The following is a 14,464-nucleotide window of genomic DNA, read 5'->3' as shown; positions in this document are numbered from 1 at the left end:
CGTGCTACCGGGGACGGGCTGTGGGCCATAGGGGGACACCCCCTGCAGTCCCTGTCCCCGCCGCCCCCCATAGGCCCCGCTATAGGTGTCCCCCTGTAGAGCGCAGCCCCGCCTATAGCGTAACACCCCTCCCCCCCCCCCGCGCTATAGGCGGTGACCGCAGTTGTGACGTCACGCGGCTCCGCCCCGCGGGAGCGCCCGTCCCGGCGGGGTCAAAGCGCCTGCGCGGTGGGGGGTCAGTCACGTGGCTGGCGGCGCAGGCGCCCCGCCTGCCCCGGAAGTGCCTGGCGCAGCGGCGGCGGCGGCAGCGGGAGACGCGGAGCAGCGGGGACCGCGCCCATGTCGGGCTTCGACACCAACCCGTTCGCCGACCCGGTGGACATCAACCCCTTCCAGGTGGGCACCGGGCGCGGGCGACCCCTTCCTCCCCCTGGCTGTCCCTCGCCTGCCCGCCGCCGGCGGGACGTGGCACTGACTGAAGCGTCGCTGGCCAATGGCGGCACCGCTTCTCCCCGCCGCAGCCAATCAGGGAGGGGGGGAGGGTTTAAGGGAGCCGCGACCCCCCCTCCTCCCGCCCCGGGCCGTGCTGCGGGGCCGGGACCCCCGAGCTCTCCGCGATCGTCCTGCCCCCGCCTCACTTATCCCTCTCTGTCCGTGGCTGGGGGTTCTCGCTGCCCAGACCCCGGGGGTCAGGCAGGAGCAGTGTGATCCAGCCGGGATCCGCTGGCGCTGGGAGCCCCTCCCGCCGTCGCTTGCTCGAAGCCCGCATTTCTCTCCTCCTCCTTGTGAGAGGAGGGTCTCACGTCGTCCTCTGCTTCGAGCCCCGGTCGCTCCCCACCTCTCCAGGCTTTGGGGAGGGGGCTTCAGCGCCAGCGGGATGCCCCTGCCTCGCAGGATGTCGAAACGGTTGCAGATGCTTAAGTTGTAGAGGTATGAAAAATAATCCAGCGAGAGACCTCTCTTGGCTGCGCTACATGGCAGTCTAACCGACTGTTGGGTCTCTTTAGGGCCTATTTTAACATGCTGTAGCGTCGGCTCTTAAAACTGTGCCTATAAGGCAAAATGTGTCCTTTGGCTGTGATTTTCAGTGGCCAAAGCTTTTGAGGCTCTTGGAGACTTTGTCTACTTTCACTGGGTTTTTCCTCTATGGGATTAACCTCTGTGCTCTGAAACATGGGCTCTTTACACAGGGAGTTGGCTGGGAACAGTCTCTTGGACCTGACTCACGTGGCGGTGGTGTGAAAATGAGTGTCCGGGCTTTGACTTTCATCAGTGAGCGGCTGCAGACGCTGCCTTACCTTTGCTGTTTGACTGGGATGTAATCTGCAGGAAGGCGTGACTTCCTGATCTCTGATTTCATGGCTAAGCCAAAGCAAAACTGTTTGTTGATCGGGCTCAGTGGTTTGAGGAATCAAAGTGAAATCAGAAGAGAAAAATCCTTTCTCTCCCTCACCTTCATTTTAATGTGTTCCTGTGTGTCTTGGGAAGGGTTTGGGTGACCGTGTTCCTGTGATATTCCATCTGTGGGGGGGAATGTAGGGTGGCTTACACATACAGTCGCTGTTCCTGGAGGGATTTATTGCTTTGGCACTGAGGAAGTAAATATTCTGTTGCTTTATGCACAGTATAGCTGCCCTGGTATCTGAGTGAACAGGGCTGTGCTCGCCCTTTACTCACTGTTTAAACAAAAAAGATTGGACGCAATTTACAACAGGTAACTGATGTCAGGCTTACTTTTTAATGAGGACAAATGTACGTTGCACCATGGATGCCCCTGTGGTTCTCTGACAGCTCTTCGCAGCTACAGCTGGTCTTTTTGGCAGGTTTTATATCCTCCTTTTGGGAGTGTGAGGTTTTTTGTTCACCTTTGTCCTTTTTTTAAAGAAAAATTTCCCCAGTCATCAGCAGCTGGACTTGAGGAATCTCCAACTACTGCTGCCCGGAGCCTCGAAGCCCTGTCTCTCCGATTTGAAAATGGCATCTCACAATGTAGGACAGCATTGCCCCGGTCTAGTAAATCTGATTAAATGAGCTCATTCCCTGCCACGGTTTGGATCCATGTGCTGGCTTGGTGCTGTGCAGGGCTGGGGGGACGGTATGCCTGCCTGGCAGGCGCTGACATCTCCTTCCACGTGCGCTGGAGATCTTGCTGAAAGACTAGAAGTGTCTTCACCCTCCCAGCCTTGTCACACTGATGAATATCTCTTGAGCAGAGCACCAGGGTTGTCTGTCTTTGTTGTGGATCGCAATATAGTGCTTTGTACTCTGTAAATCCTGACATAACTGGGGATCTTTGCCTTTTAAGGAGACTTTGTTCATGATGTTGAAATGGCCTCAAGTTGCACCAGGGGAGGTTTAGACTGGATATTAGGAAATTTTACTTCACTGAAAGGGTTGTCAAGCATTGGAACAGGCTGCCCAGGGAAGTGGTTGAGTCGCCATCCCTGGAAGTTTTTAAAAGATGTTTGGATGAGCTGCTTAGGGACGTGGTGGTGGTCTTGGTAGTGTTAGGTTTACAGTTGGACTCGATGATCTTAAAGGTCTTTTCCAACCTATACGATTCTGTGATTCTATGTTCAGTAAGCTTGGTATAAAATAAGCTGGTTTGGTCCTGTTAAACATATCTCTGGCTCTTCTTTCTGTTACTTATTGTAACTGGTTAATGAGAGATGATTAACTGCCTTCATTTATTCAGTAACCTGCTATAAGTGGCAGCTGCCTCCAAAACTTTGATGCAAGCTTCAGACAGGGCTGGAAACTTCCATCCTCTTTAGAGATATTGATGATAAAATCCTGGAGGTTTCTCTCAATGCATCTCCCAGGCAGTGGCAGTGCTCTGAGTGCACTGGTGGCTGACTGCAGGACTGGTGATATCTGGGGCAGTTACTGTGATATTTAGACAACCATGTTAAGTTCCAGGTGATTCTTGTTTGAGTTCTCTTGCCTTGATCTCATTTAGAGAGACATCTCATTTTGTTTTGTTTCTTCAACCTGTGGGAACAGAAAGAAATGGAAGAATGTCCTTTCTTGCACAAACCTGTTGTATCAAAGTCTTCCAGCAGCTTTGTCAGCTGGCACAGTGTGACAGCAACTTTGTATTTGCATTAAACACTGTGTTTGAAAACACTTTTAATCTTCCTGTCAGTGCAATTTGGTCCAAACATGAAATTATTCTGCACTGGGGTATTTGAAGTCACGAAAAATTATATCATGCATCCCTACCGCTTGTGGAGGCAATGGTAGGAAGGGCAACAAATGGAGATCTGCTCGCTGGCATTCTGCAGATCAATCTAATAATTGACTTGTGAGCACGAAGTTTGTGGCTGGACATACTTATTAAATGAAACAGAATAGCTGGAGGAGTAAGAGCCTTCAGGTGCTCAGGCTCTTCCTTAGCTCTGAAGCAGGAAACAAGTTGAGAAGAATTGCTCAAGTTTAACTGGGTGTCCTGACAACTAAAGCCTCCAAAAGGAAAAGGATGTGGGGCCTTGGGAGCAGAGAGGAGAGCGCTGTTACTTCCTTGGAGGAGGGACAGCTGGGTAACATGGCTTCAAGTGGTTCAGTGTCTGAATCAAATCCCTGTTTCCATGTTTCACAGTGTAAAGCGTCAGGCTTTTGCTTGTTTTAAGAGGGTCAACTGTCTTTCAGCCTGTAGCTTGCAGAAAATAACTGTAAAATGTGAAGTTTGTGGGCAACTTCTCATTCATCTCCTCTGCATTTCGTGTGCTTACTCATCTTTCATGCTGTGTAGTCCAGGCTTGCGGAAGCTGGTGCCTTTATATCACCCGCTGTTTCACAGCTGCTGTTTTCCTTCCTGCCCTACCCAGGGCACAGAGGCACTTGTCCAAACACACTTCAGCTTTGTTGCAAATTCCCTGCTCTTTGTATATCTATTTTAGACACACTTCCACAATAGCAAGCAAGTTAAGCTGAGCTGCCTTGCCTTACTAATTGGCCATACTGCCTAATTACTTAATTTTTTTTTTAAGCTACGCAATAAGATGAGAGGTCATCCCCCTTTGAAATCAAATTGTTCTGCAGCTGGAAGCAGTAAAACAGTGGTACTGCTCTCCCTGCCCTGCTCAGGCCGCTGGCAGCCTGCCCTTTTGACAGCAGTGCTGCACTAGTGAGCCTCCGCTTAATTTAGGAGCTTTCTTTTTGAATGGAGGTGAGAGATGGGAAGAGAAAAATGTGTTTTGCCTCAGTATTCTAGAGTTTCTCCTTATTTCTGAGCACTTTCCTCCCAGCCTGACCATTCAAGCTCTTAAAGTGGTTTGGCAGCCTTTGCTTTCCTCTTCCCATACCTTTTAAGGGAGTTTCTCTTCCTTGTGCAGTCATCTTCTGCTGGACTTTAGTCAGGCTGGGACCTTGCCTGGTCTGGATTAAATGGTATCGTGCTAGCATGCAGTAGCTATCATGTGTTAGCTGACTTGTAAGCTTGTGTCAACAGCCCATGTGTCTGCAAAACCGTTTAAGCTAAAGCCTCCAGAGGAGTAAGTAGTGAAATAAAACCTGTGCCTTGAGTCTTTGCAGTCCTTATTTTGAGTGTGACGGTTCAGCTGGTGCTCCACATTTTTTTACAGCCCTGCCTGCCTGGGGAGTTGCACTTCATCAAGCAGCATCCGAAACCTCCTCATCTGAGATCCCTCAGCCTGAGGTGATTCATAAACTAGTGCAACCTGTTGCATAAGGAGTGCCTGCTATCGAGGAGATGTGTGAAGTTACTCATTAACTGTTCTGTATGCATCTTGCTCAGCAGAAGGCTGCGCTAACACCCCAGGGAATTGCCCCAGTGGGTTGCAGACAAGCCAAATCTCTTTTCTGCAGTGCATGGACTTGGTCAGCCTCTGCACAGCTCGATTGCTCACTCTTACATTGTCGCAGTCTCAATTGTTTCTCACCCCATTAACCACAAAATTAAAATGACTGATCTTGAGACATGAGTTGCTGGGGGAGGGAGGGATAAAAAGCTACTTTTAAATTTTTTTTACTCACAGCCAGCTATCAGGTTGCCAGGCTGTTCTTGCAGTAGGATTTCTGAGTTCAAAAAGTACCTGGCTTCTCTAATAACTGGGGAGAGAAACACTCCAGAGGTCCCAAGTCTGTCTATTAAAGAGGGTTCTTTTATGGAAAGTAGTGTTTATAAAAGAAGAAATAAAAATAGCAAAGTGCATTGCAGGTGAGGGAAGAAAGGTGTTTTTGGCAGAGGTGCTGAGAGCCTTTTTTTAAACAATCAGACTATTTGATGGAGACAAGTAGGAGGTGCTGTGAGTACAGGTGAATGCAGCTGTTATGCTGGCAGAATTAAAACCTCCGAAAGTAATTGATGTCACACCTCCAGCTCAACTTCCCTGGGTGTTTTGCCTTTTCAGAGCAATCATTGGCATTTTAGCTTGCTGGTCCTGAGTGGCAGCTGGTACCTATTAGCCAGGACCAGTTGTGCCTGGAAACTCATTTTGTGAGGCTCTGCTGTGCTTTGTGGATCCTCACTCACTTTGTGGTGCAGGTGAGGTCTGGGAGGTGGTCCCAGGTGTCCAGCAACTCTCTGACTGTGGATGAATGAATCTGTGTCCTGCTTCAGGTCTCTGGAAGTTAGGAATAACTCGCTGTAGGTAAGCAGTAGTAATCTGCAGAAAGGGCTCCTGTGCCAAAAGCTTGTTGTAGATCTTCAAATATACCTCTTGGCTGAACAGGAGATTACTTCTGCCCACAAATCTTGCCTTGCTGATAGTCGTCATCTTGGTTATTTAAATTCATTGCTAGCCAAGGCCATCCGTGTGTGGCAGGGGTGCGTTTCACCCCATCCTGTTCCCAGTTAACAAATGGATGGAAGGCAAGCAGCGTGGATAACAAGCTAATGATGACCTGTGTCCCATGCTGATTTGTCTTTGTGCTCTCTCCTTTCAGGATCCCTCTGTGACACAGCTCACAAACGCTAGCCAAAGTGGCTTGGATGAATTCAACCCCTTTTCTGAGAGCTCCCAGCTGGTACGTGCCATGTATCTTTGCGCTAGGTATCTTGGTGGTGATGTTAGTGGTGTAGAAGGTCCCTTCGTAGGTGCAGCTTAAAATAAACAGTGAGGCATTCACAGCTGATTTCCCCATGGACAGTAGTTCACTGCGTGCGTGGCAAGCTACAAGCAACTGCTCCTGCACTGGAGCACTAATAAACTCCCAGCTGGAGCTCTCCACTTGCATGGAACAGCTTCTCTCAAACTCGCTGCTGGCTCACAGTAAAGCTATATGAAGTGTGAAGGGGAAGATGTTTTGTGGCAGGACACATCAGTATTTATTTGGTCTCTGGGTTGGGAGCTGAACTGCTGCACCATTGATGGATACCATTGATGGATCGGTGCAAGAACTTAATTCTTATTTCCTGGTTGCTGTCATGTATGAGATGGGAAAAGGAGAACAGGAAGTCAGGGTAAAGCACTATTTGCAGTTCAAACAACTGATCAAAATCCCTTTTTTTTTTTCTCCTTTGCCTAATACCCATAATCCTCAGGTGCTGCTCCCCCAGTGCGTTAAGGTGCTAACAAACTTTTGAAAATGCAGAGTTGCATCCTGCTAGTGCTTTCTGTTTTAGTAGTGCTAAAAATTGAACTATTATTTGCTAAAAGAAGCAATATGTGATGTTTTTGCCTTGTGGTTACAATTTATATGCAGACAAATGCAGCACGGACGACGCCAGCCACGCAGCCCTCTGGTCGCTCGCAGCCTGCTGTTTTGCAGACATCTGTGGAGCCCACTCCCCAGGTATGTCAACCCCTCGCTGCCACCTTCCCAAGAGCTGGGCTGGAGAGCGTGAAGGAGCTCCAGTGGGCCTCTGGAGGCATGTGGGAATAGGAGGGAAAGGGGATTCTTTGGGGTTAGGTGTGGGAAGCTGCAGGTGATCTTTTAAACTTGCATTTGTACCTGCCTTGTGAAGCAGATCTCTATAGGGAATGCATACACGCAATTGTCTTTATGCCTTTTCCCTGTCCCTCTGGTGGCAGAGCTCACTTTGCTTTGTATCCTGTTCGCTCTGGCTTCACTTTGCAAACACTGAAATGTATCCTGCTAATGCTTTTAGCTTGGTTCTGGTGACTGGTCAACATGCTTGGTTCCAGGAGTGTAAATGCAGTCTAGCTATATATTGTAGCTGCTGCTTAGACCGGCTAGCAAGTACACAACTGCCAGGACCACCTCATCCAAAGAGCAAAGAAGCTGAGGCTGCTAGGAGAAAGGGTCAGTTCTCAGAATAGTGAGCAGGTAGAAGAGGTGCCTGGGAGGTGTGGTAGACAGCTGTCTTGCCTTCCCTTTGAACGTCCTCTCCTAGCTGGGAAGGGAATTGTCCTCAAACTCAGCAGTCCTGTTTGCTGCTCTGTTGCAAGGCATTTAGAGCAGTGAGGCAAACTGGGAGGTAGAAGAAGCTGCAAGAAAAGCATAGCTTTGCTGAAAGGGAAGGGCATAGAGGACTGGCAACAGACTGGATAGCCTCTTGAGGGCTCTTCCAGCCCTATCTTCCCAAGGGATGAGAGAGGAACATCAGGGTGGAGTTCTGCATTGATCTTGATTTTTTTTTTTTTTTTTTTTTTTTTTTTTGTCCTCCAGCAGGTAAGGCAGAAAGCCTCAAGATGTTTCAGATCAGCCACGGGTATTCTGCTTTCAAATTGTCCTCCACCCTTGCTATTGAATTGCCTTTGCTTCTGTTCCAGTTTGGCATCGGGCGTGTTTGCTGATGGTATTGCCACTGTCTCAGTTCGGGAAGGACTTACCTTTTTCTTCCCCTACTTTAGGCTGTGGCTGCGGCAGCACAGGCTGAGCTTCTTCAGCAGCAGGCAGAATTAGAGAGGAAGGCAGCTGAGTTGGAGAAGAAGGAAAGGGAATTGCAGAGTAACGCAGCCAGCATTAATCGTGAGTAGTGCTTACTGCCCTGCCTGCAATGAGTGTGATGCCTAGGGAAGCCTGGGTTGCTTGGTTTGTCATGATTCGATGAAGGCCTAGCCTGTCCAAGTGTAGGTAGCTTTTTTAGAAGCCGCGTGTCTTTCCTGTAGTCCTTCACAGCTGTGGCAACCCTCTTGGGACTGTACCTGTCATCCCATAACTTACAAGATGGGAAACAAGCTCAGAGATGAGATGCTGGAGAACAGCTCTAGTGGGTCTCTGCCCTCGAGTGTGCTCTCAGCATCTGCACTTGGCCATGTGAAGTTCTTCAAACATCGGTTTCATATCCGTGTCTGAGCTGTTGTGTGATGCTTCCACATTAAGGCTTTTCATTGAGAGCAATAAAGCTTTTTTCAGTTTTGAGGCTCTCTTAACCACAGCAAAACGATATTTTCCCCTAATCTTGGTTTTAGATGGCTGAATCTGGACTCGTAGTACTGAGTGGCAATGGTTGTGATGGCTCTTTGGCCATTGCAGGGCAATTCTGCCTCCCACGGAGGAAAGCCCTCAAACTAGGCTGGTCTGCCTTGCTGCTGCCAGCAGACTTAACACATCCCTGCTGTTTTGCCTGCTCAAACCTAGGTACTTACTAAGACCTAGCCTCTTCCAAGGTTTTAATGTCAGAATGGCTGCTTGCAAATTATGATGTGCAAATTAGTCTTTCAATGAGAGAAGAGCAAATGAAGAACTGCTCCTTTCTCCTCTCCACAGCGAGGCAAAACAACTGGCCACCTCTTCCCAAGAAGTGTCCGATCAAGCCGTGTTTTTATCAAGATTTTTCTGCAGACATCCCAGCTGACTACCAGCGGATATGCAAGATGCTGTATTACTTGTGGATGCGTGAGTAATAGCTTGAACTGCAATAAAAATTCTAAGAAGATTCTGTATCAAATGCTGAGCTTTGCCCTACAGTAAATTCTGTAGGTGTTGTCTGCAAGGGTAAAATAATGTCTCCCTTCCTTTTTTATGAAGGCAAATGTAAAGGACTCCAAGTTTATGCTTTGGGAATAGCTCATTTGTGACAGAATTTTCATTGTTGTTTAATGGAGACTTTAACAACTCTCCTGAGACTCTGAAAGACAGCAGATAGCAGTTCAGGGATTGGGTGTGTGTATTTGTCAATTTTGGTGCTCTGAAAAGATTTAAGATTTGGTTGTAAGCAGCAGGATCAGATGAAGTTCTTGGTTAAGCTCCATTTTTCTTTCAGGGGAGGCAAGGAAATTAGATGGCCCAGTCTCCTTAATTTCTGCAGAGCTCCATGTGTTCAGTGGGAGATGGGGATGCTGCTGAGTTTTCCAAGAACTTACTGATGTTTTTTCTTTCTCTCTCCCATCCTGAACAGTGCATTCGATTACCCTGCTCCTAAACCTGCTTGCTTGCCTGGCGTGGTTCACAGTCCAGACAGAAAGAGGAGTAGACTTTGGTCTCTCGATCCTGTGGTTTATTTTATTCACCCCTTGTGCCTTTCTCTGTTGGTACCGACCAATTTACAAGGCTTTCAGGCAAGTACTATTTTCTTCTGTGACGGGGATATATCTTTTAGTGGGAGGAACTTTAGTTTTATCTGTTCCAATCGTATATTGCCTGCAGGATTTTTCCAGCTCTTTGCATCGTTAAATAGATCAAACCCACTTGTTCCTGAACATACTAGAAGTATCTGATGGAACTTAATTATGGTGGTCCTTTTTCATCTTGAAATCCAAGCCTATCCAATCATAGGGACCTGCTTTTTTATTCATTTCTGAGAACTGTTTGGTACATTAATGTGTTGAGCACACTGCATGTGTTAAGAAGGCTGCCTTCACCCCATCTTGCATGGGGCAGAGCAGTGGTTTTGCGATACGCAGTGGATGTGTTGTAAGTTGTGTTGCTGCATAAGGTCCTCCTGAAGCCACCTCCCCTTAGCAGCTTTCCCCTGGAGAAAGGAATTCGCTGAAATTTTGTTTCCCTCCTCTTAGAGAAGGGAGTCTGTGCAGGGATCATGTCCCTGGGTTTCACTCCTGCTGCTGTCTCTCCTGCAGGTCTGACAGCTCCTTCAGCTTCTTCGTCTTCTTTTTCGTCTTCTTTTGCCAAATAGCAATCTACATCATCCAGGCTGTTGGCATTCCTGGCTGGGGAGACAGGTAAGCTTGGCTTCACGGGCTGCTGTGTCACAGCCCTGCATGGATGCTTTTTGTCACCAGGGCTGTGACTGTCAGAAGCTTTGGGGTCAGTTTCTGACAGATGTCTGTTCTTTCTCCTGTGGTTTTCCTCTCTCACCTGATACCCAGCTTTGGCAGGTCCCAGCTGGGCTGCCTCTCTTCTCTGCTCTTCCTGTCCTAGTCCCAGCAAAGCCGTGTACCTTTGCTGTGGACACTGCAGGCCAGCGCTGAAAGGAGTATGTGAAGTCTTCCATGCCTCCTCTGCTGCCTTCCCCCTCACTTAATACATATAATACTTATCCCTTCTTGATGCTGAGTCTCTAGTGTTGACCACGTCTGTGTTGTGTTAAAATGGAGCCTTCCCTGATGGAGGCTGTAGCGTGGGGGTAAGGGATCTCTGACCCAGGGTCTGGGTACGGCTTAACTTGGTACTGCTGCTAGCGGCCTGATTCTGTCCCCAAACTTTTCCTGATTTTCTCTCAAGTGTGATGTTGGTGGGCTGCGCTTCCAAAAGAAGAAAAAAAAGCAGAGGAGGTTTTATCCTCACCCTTTCTTGATAGCATTGTACAGAAGGGTGAGTCTGGGCTTCTGGAGTGGGTCCAACAGGCCCCCCGTCAGCAGTTGCCCCCTGCAGTGAAAGCACTGGCTTTCAGCCTTGCTGCGTTGGATGCAGATCAGATTCCTGAGTTACTGTGAACAGTGAAAAGGTTAACAGCTAGTGTTTTTCTCCTGAGGGGGATCCTTCAGGTGATGAGCACCGTGAAACTGCTGTCTATTTTTGCCTGCTGCCTGCAGAACGGCTCATGGGCAAAGCTGTCCTCGTGCTCCCTCCCCTGCTAGCTGGTGCTGCCTTAGTCACTGGGGACTGGGAGGGGGCACTCTGTTTTCAGTTTGACTTTGGAGAGTGTGCATTGAGCTTTCCGCTATGTTTCCTCAAGCCAGACAGTGCGTTTATTTTTGGGTGTAGTGCATTGTGTGCCTTTCTGCTTCCTTGTGTGTGGTGAGCAGCACATCAAATGGGACGGTTTGGCTCACTTGATTCCCTCTCTCCTGGTGGCACATGGCTTGCTTGGTTTAGCAGTTGGAAAGATTCCTTTCTCCAGCACCCAGGAGGGTGTTTAGAGTGAGGTATCTCGGTGTTTTTGCCCACAGCCAAGCAGTGATAACTCCCAGCATCCTCCCTGCCAGTTTCCTCCTTTCTGTAGCTCTTTACTTCGTCCCTTCCCTCCTTTTCGTCCCCCTCCAACACTTACATCCCTGGCCACACAGAGCTGTCACGGTGATATGTAGGTCTAGGCTCCAGATCTGCCAGCTGATCTCTTCCAATTCAGATGTACCAGCCTATCTTTACACTACGTGGCTGAATTTTGAGAAGGTGTTCATGGAAGTGACTTGATTTATGACAGTGCCGAGGGTATCAATTGCTGCCGAAGGGGGGTGGTTTGTGGCCAGGGCTGTAATGTGGGTGGGGTGAGCATGGCTCTCTTGTGTAGAGGTGGATTGCTTCTAAAAATGATAATGGAAATTCCGGCCCTCAAACGAGTGCCTGGATGAGCTCTGGGTTCCTGTTTCTGCAGCTGTTAATGTTTGGGTTTGCACTTCCCTGTAACCTTCCCCCAAAGGCTCTTGTGCAACCATCAGTGCCTCTTCTCCCTCTGCTCCATCTCATCCTGTGACTTGAATGCTTGCCAGCCTCACCCTGCTCTCCTCTCTCTTGCAGCGGATGGATCGCGGCACTGTCTGAGCTGCGTGGGAACCTGGCCGTGGCCGTTATCATGATGATGGTGGCAGGATTCTTCACGCTGTGTGCGGTTCTCTCGCTCTTCCTCCTGAAGCAGGTGAGTGGCTTGGAGGCAAGGCAAGGTCTTGGCTGAATCCCAGATCCACAGGTCAGGCTGCTCCCAGGGTATCCTGGGGCTGCCACCTCCTCTCATCTGTCTGGGGATTAGCTTGCTTTTGAAGATGCAATTGGGGCACTGTCAGGTCAAGAGTTTTTAATGAAAGTATTTTTGCTTGTGCTTCCTGCATCGATACCAAGTTGCTTGAACACTAAGGGGACTTGCAGGTGGGAAAGTAGCCTTTGGGGAGGGAACAAGAGGTGTGGATGCTTCAGTAAGGCACGCCATTAACCATGCATGTTGGAATAAAGGAGGGTGTAGTAAGGCTTGCTGCATTGACTGCTGTGCAGAGAAGATGGCCAGCGAGATCCCAAATGTCACCCTCATCAAACAGGGACATCAAATTTCTTGCACCTCCCTTTAGCTTGAGTCTGTCCAGAGTTGGCTGAGGAGAGAAGGCCATTGCTTTGTTTGGGTATCCAGGGCTTTACAGTCACTGCTACCATAATGTTGTGGGACTTTTCAAAGCCTGGTGGGATCCAAACGAGTGCCTTCCCACTGCCTCCCAAACACAAGCCCCCCTTCCTCCTTCTGATCGACCACAGAAGGGCTGCATTTCTGCAATTAACAGAAATATGGCTTTGGGGAAGGCAAGGACAGGCTGAACTGGTCCTGTTTCTCTTGCTTCCTCCTTTTCTCCTAAATTGTATCTTGAAGGAAATAACTTGATGCTTGTAGTTGCAGGCACCTTCAGGTCCTGCCCTGCAAGCATCTGTAAATGCAGGGGTTAAGTGTCCATACCATCATAGTGTGGGGAGAGGAGTTTTTGGTCTGATACTTGCCATTTTGCTGAGAACTCCACATTTTACCACAAAGGGAGGGTCTCCTGAAATCTGCAGCATCATGCGCTGGGTGAGGTGGAGCCAATGTCTCCAGCCCATCCTCTCTAGCTGCCAAGAGAGCTGGTTAGTGGTGGGGCTGAGAAAAAGCGAGGTGTGTGCAGCAACCTGTACCTGCAGGCTGATTTTTTTTTTTTCTCTCTCTTTGTTTCCCAGGTGCATTCCCTGTATCGGCGCACGGGAGCCAGTTTCCAAAGGGCCCAGGAAGAGTTTTCCCAAGGCATCCTCACCAACAGGGGCTTCCAGAATGCAGCTGCTGGGGTGGCCTCCTCAGCCACACAGAGTGCTTTCCGGGGAAACTAGCCCTTCCCGGGGATGCCTCCCCCTCGCTTCCTCTGCCATTGTCATCCCAACCTTCATTTTTTTTTTTTTTTCCTAAAGATGCACTTTTTGGGGGTACCATGTTAGTTCTGTGATGCCGGCTCCAGATGAGAAGAGGTCTGGTGTTTTAGCTTCAGCTGGCCTACGTTTATGAAGATTAGTTTTCCCTGTCTTTTTTTAGGGTGTGGGGAGATAGGGGAGACATTCTCTGAAGCAAATATATTTCTCTATCCAGGACATACCAAGTATTTGCCTCTTCCTCCCCTTGCCCTGTCCGTAGCAGGAAGGCGAGGGGAAGCAGGTTTTTAGTTTTACTCTCTTCTATTGGCCTTTGCTATGAACAATTTGATTATCTGCTGTTTGGGGGGGGGGGGGGGGGGTGTTGTAACTTGCATGTAGCTTATGTTGTTAATTTTAAGAGTGGAAACTGTACTTCTGGTTTATTACACTTACATGATGCTGTATTTTGACCTCTTAAGTGCTCAGCTTCCTGAGAGTTGGGGTAACATGGCACAAAGGAAGACCTGGGAGCAGGGGGAGTTAGAGCGGAGGAGAAATGTCTGTCTTGTCCCCCCATGGCAGATCCCTCCCTCCGCTTCCACAAGGATCCTGCAGACGATGGCCCTGGGGGCTCCTGTGCCCTTTTGCCAGCACCCACGGCCCCGGGCACGGAAAGGGGAGGAAGGGATCAGTGGCAGCTGTGTCTTCTCTGTGGCCTTAAACCAGGGGAGGGAGGGGAAAAGGTTTTTGTTTGACTCGCCAGCTCGGCTGTTCGGGAGCAGCAGCACGGAAGACGCCAGCTCAAACACCACGTGGTGCCTGCGATGTCCTTCTCCAACTAACCTTGAGAGCCTGCCAGCCGAGAGCATGAATGAATTTTTCTCCAGGGACAACTCCTTCCTGCCTTCCTCCTCCCACATATTATTTTTTTTCAGCTGGGAAAGAAGTGGTTTGATGCGTGTTTAGCTTCAAAAGCTGTGCCCTGAGATGGGATGTCCCTTGGGATGCGGTGAGGTGCTGGTGCAGCGTCCCTTGGGATGCGGGTTGGCGTGCTGGTTGTGGCAAGGCGTGATGGGGACAGTTTCCCCCTGGCCCTGCTCTCCAGCCCTGCGTGGGTGTCGATGCGGGAGGCGGTTTTACTTGTGGACTGGACTTTCCGCTGCCCCTTTCTGTCCCCTCCCGCCCAGGAGCGGGGTTGCATTTTGTGTCCCCGTCCTCCGCTGGCAGAGCAGAGCATGTGCTGGGGGGCCAGGGGCTGCCCAGCCTCCTCATCCACAAATCGGCGTTTTTACACCCCCTTCCTCATGTATTATTTTTTTTCCCGCGTCTGATCTTTTCA

General features: G+C 49.4%; 1 protein-coding gene across 1 annotated transcript; it reads left to right on the top strand.

Moving 5' to 3' along the window:
- The first annotated feature begins 236 nt into the window (after positions 1-236).
- Positions 237-13,362, top strand: SCAMP2 (secretory carrier membrane protein 2). The gene is made up of 9 exons (XM_075505656.1): positions 237-396; positions 5,908-5,988; positions 6,667-6,756; positions 7,779-7,896; positions 8,638-8,766; positions 9,269-9,428; positions 9,948-10,049; positions 11,788-11,905; positions 12,961-13,362. Exons 1-9 carry the CDS (start codon positions 340-342, stop codon positions 13,105-13,107), a joined length of 1,002 nt encoding a protein of 333 aa, XP_075361771.1. The 5' UTR covers positions 237-339; the 3' UTR covers positions 13,108-13,362.
- The last annotated feature ends 1,102 nt before the right edge of the window (positions 13,363-14,464 follow it).

This window comes from Mycteria americana, chromosome 6 (genome assembly GCF_035582795.1).
Source record: "Mycteria americana isolate JAX WOST 10 ecotype Jacksonville Zoo and Gardens chromosome 6, USCA_MyAme_1.0, whole genome shotgun sequence".
NCBI classification, from domain to species: Eukaryota; Metazoa; Chordata; class Aves; order Ciconiiformes; family Ciconiidae; genus Mycteria; species Mycteria americana.
This window is presented reverse-complemented; position numbering and strand designations above follow the sequence as displayed.

Excerpts from the sequence above, each read along its gene's own strand:
- SCAMP2 (XM_075505656.1), top strand. The coding sequence starts at position 340 with ATGTCGGGCTTCGACACCAACCCGTTCGCCGACCCGGTGGACATCAAC. Across the intron at positions 5,989-6,666 it reads TTTCTGAGAGCTCCCAGCTG|ACAAATGCAGCACGGACGAC; the intron begins GTACGTGCCATG and ends ATTTATATGCAG. Across the intron at positions 6,757-7,778 it reads CTGTGGAGCCCACTCCCCAG|GCTGTGGCTGCGGCAGCACA; the intron begins GTATGTCAACCC and ends CCCCTACTTTAG.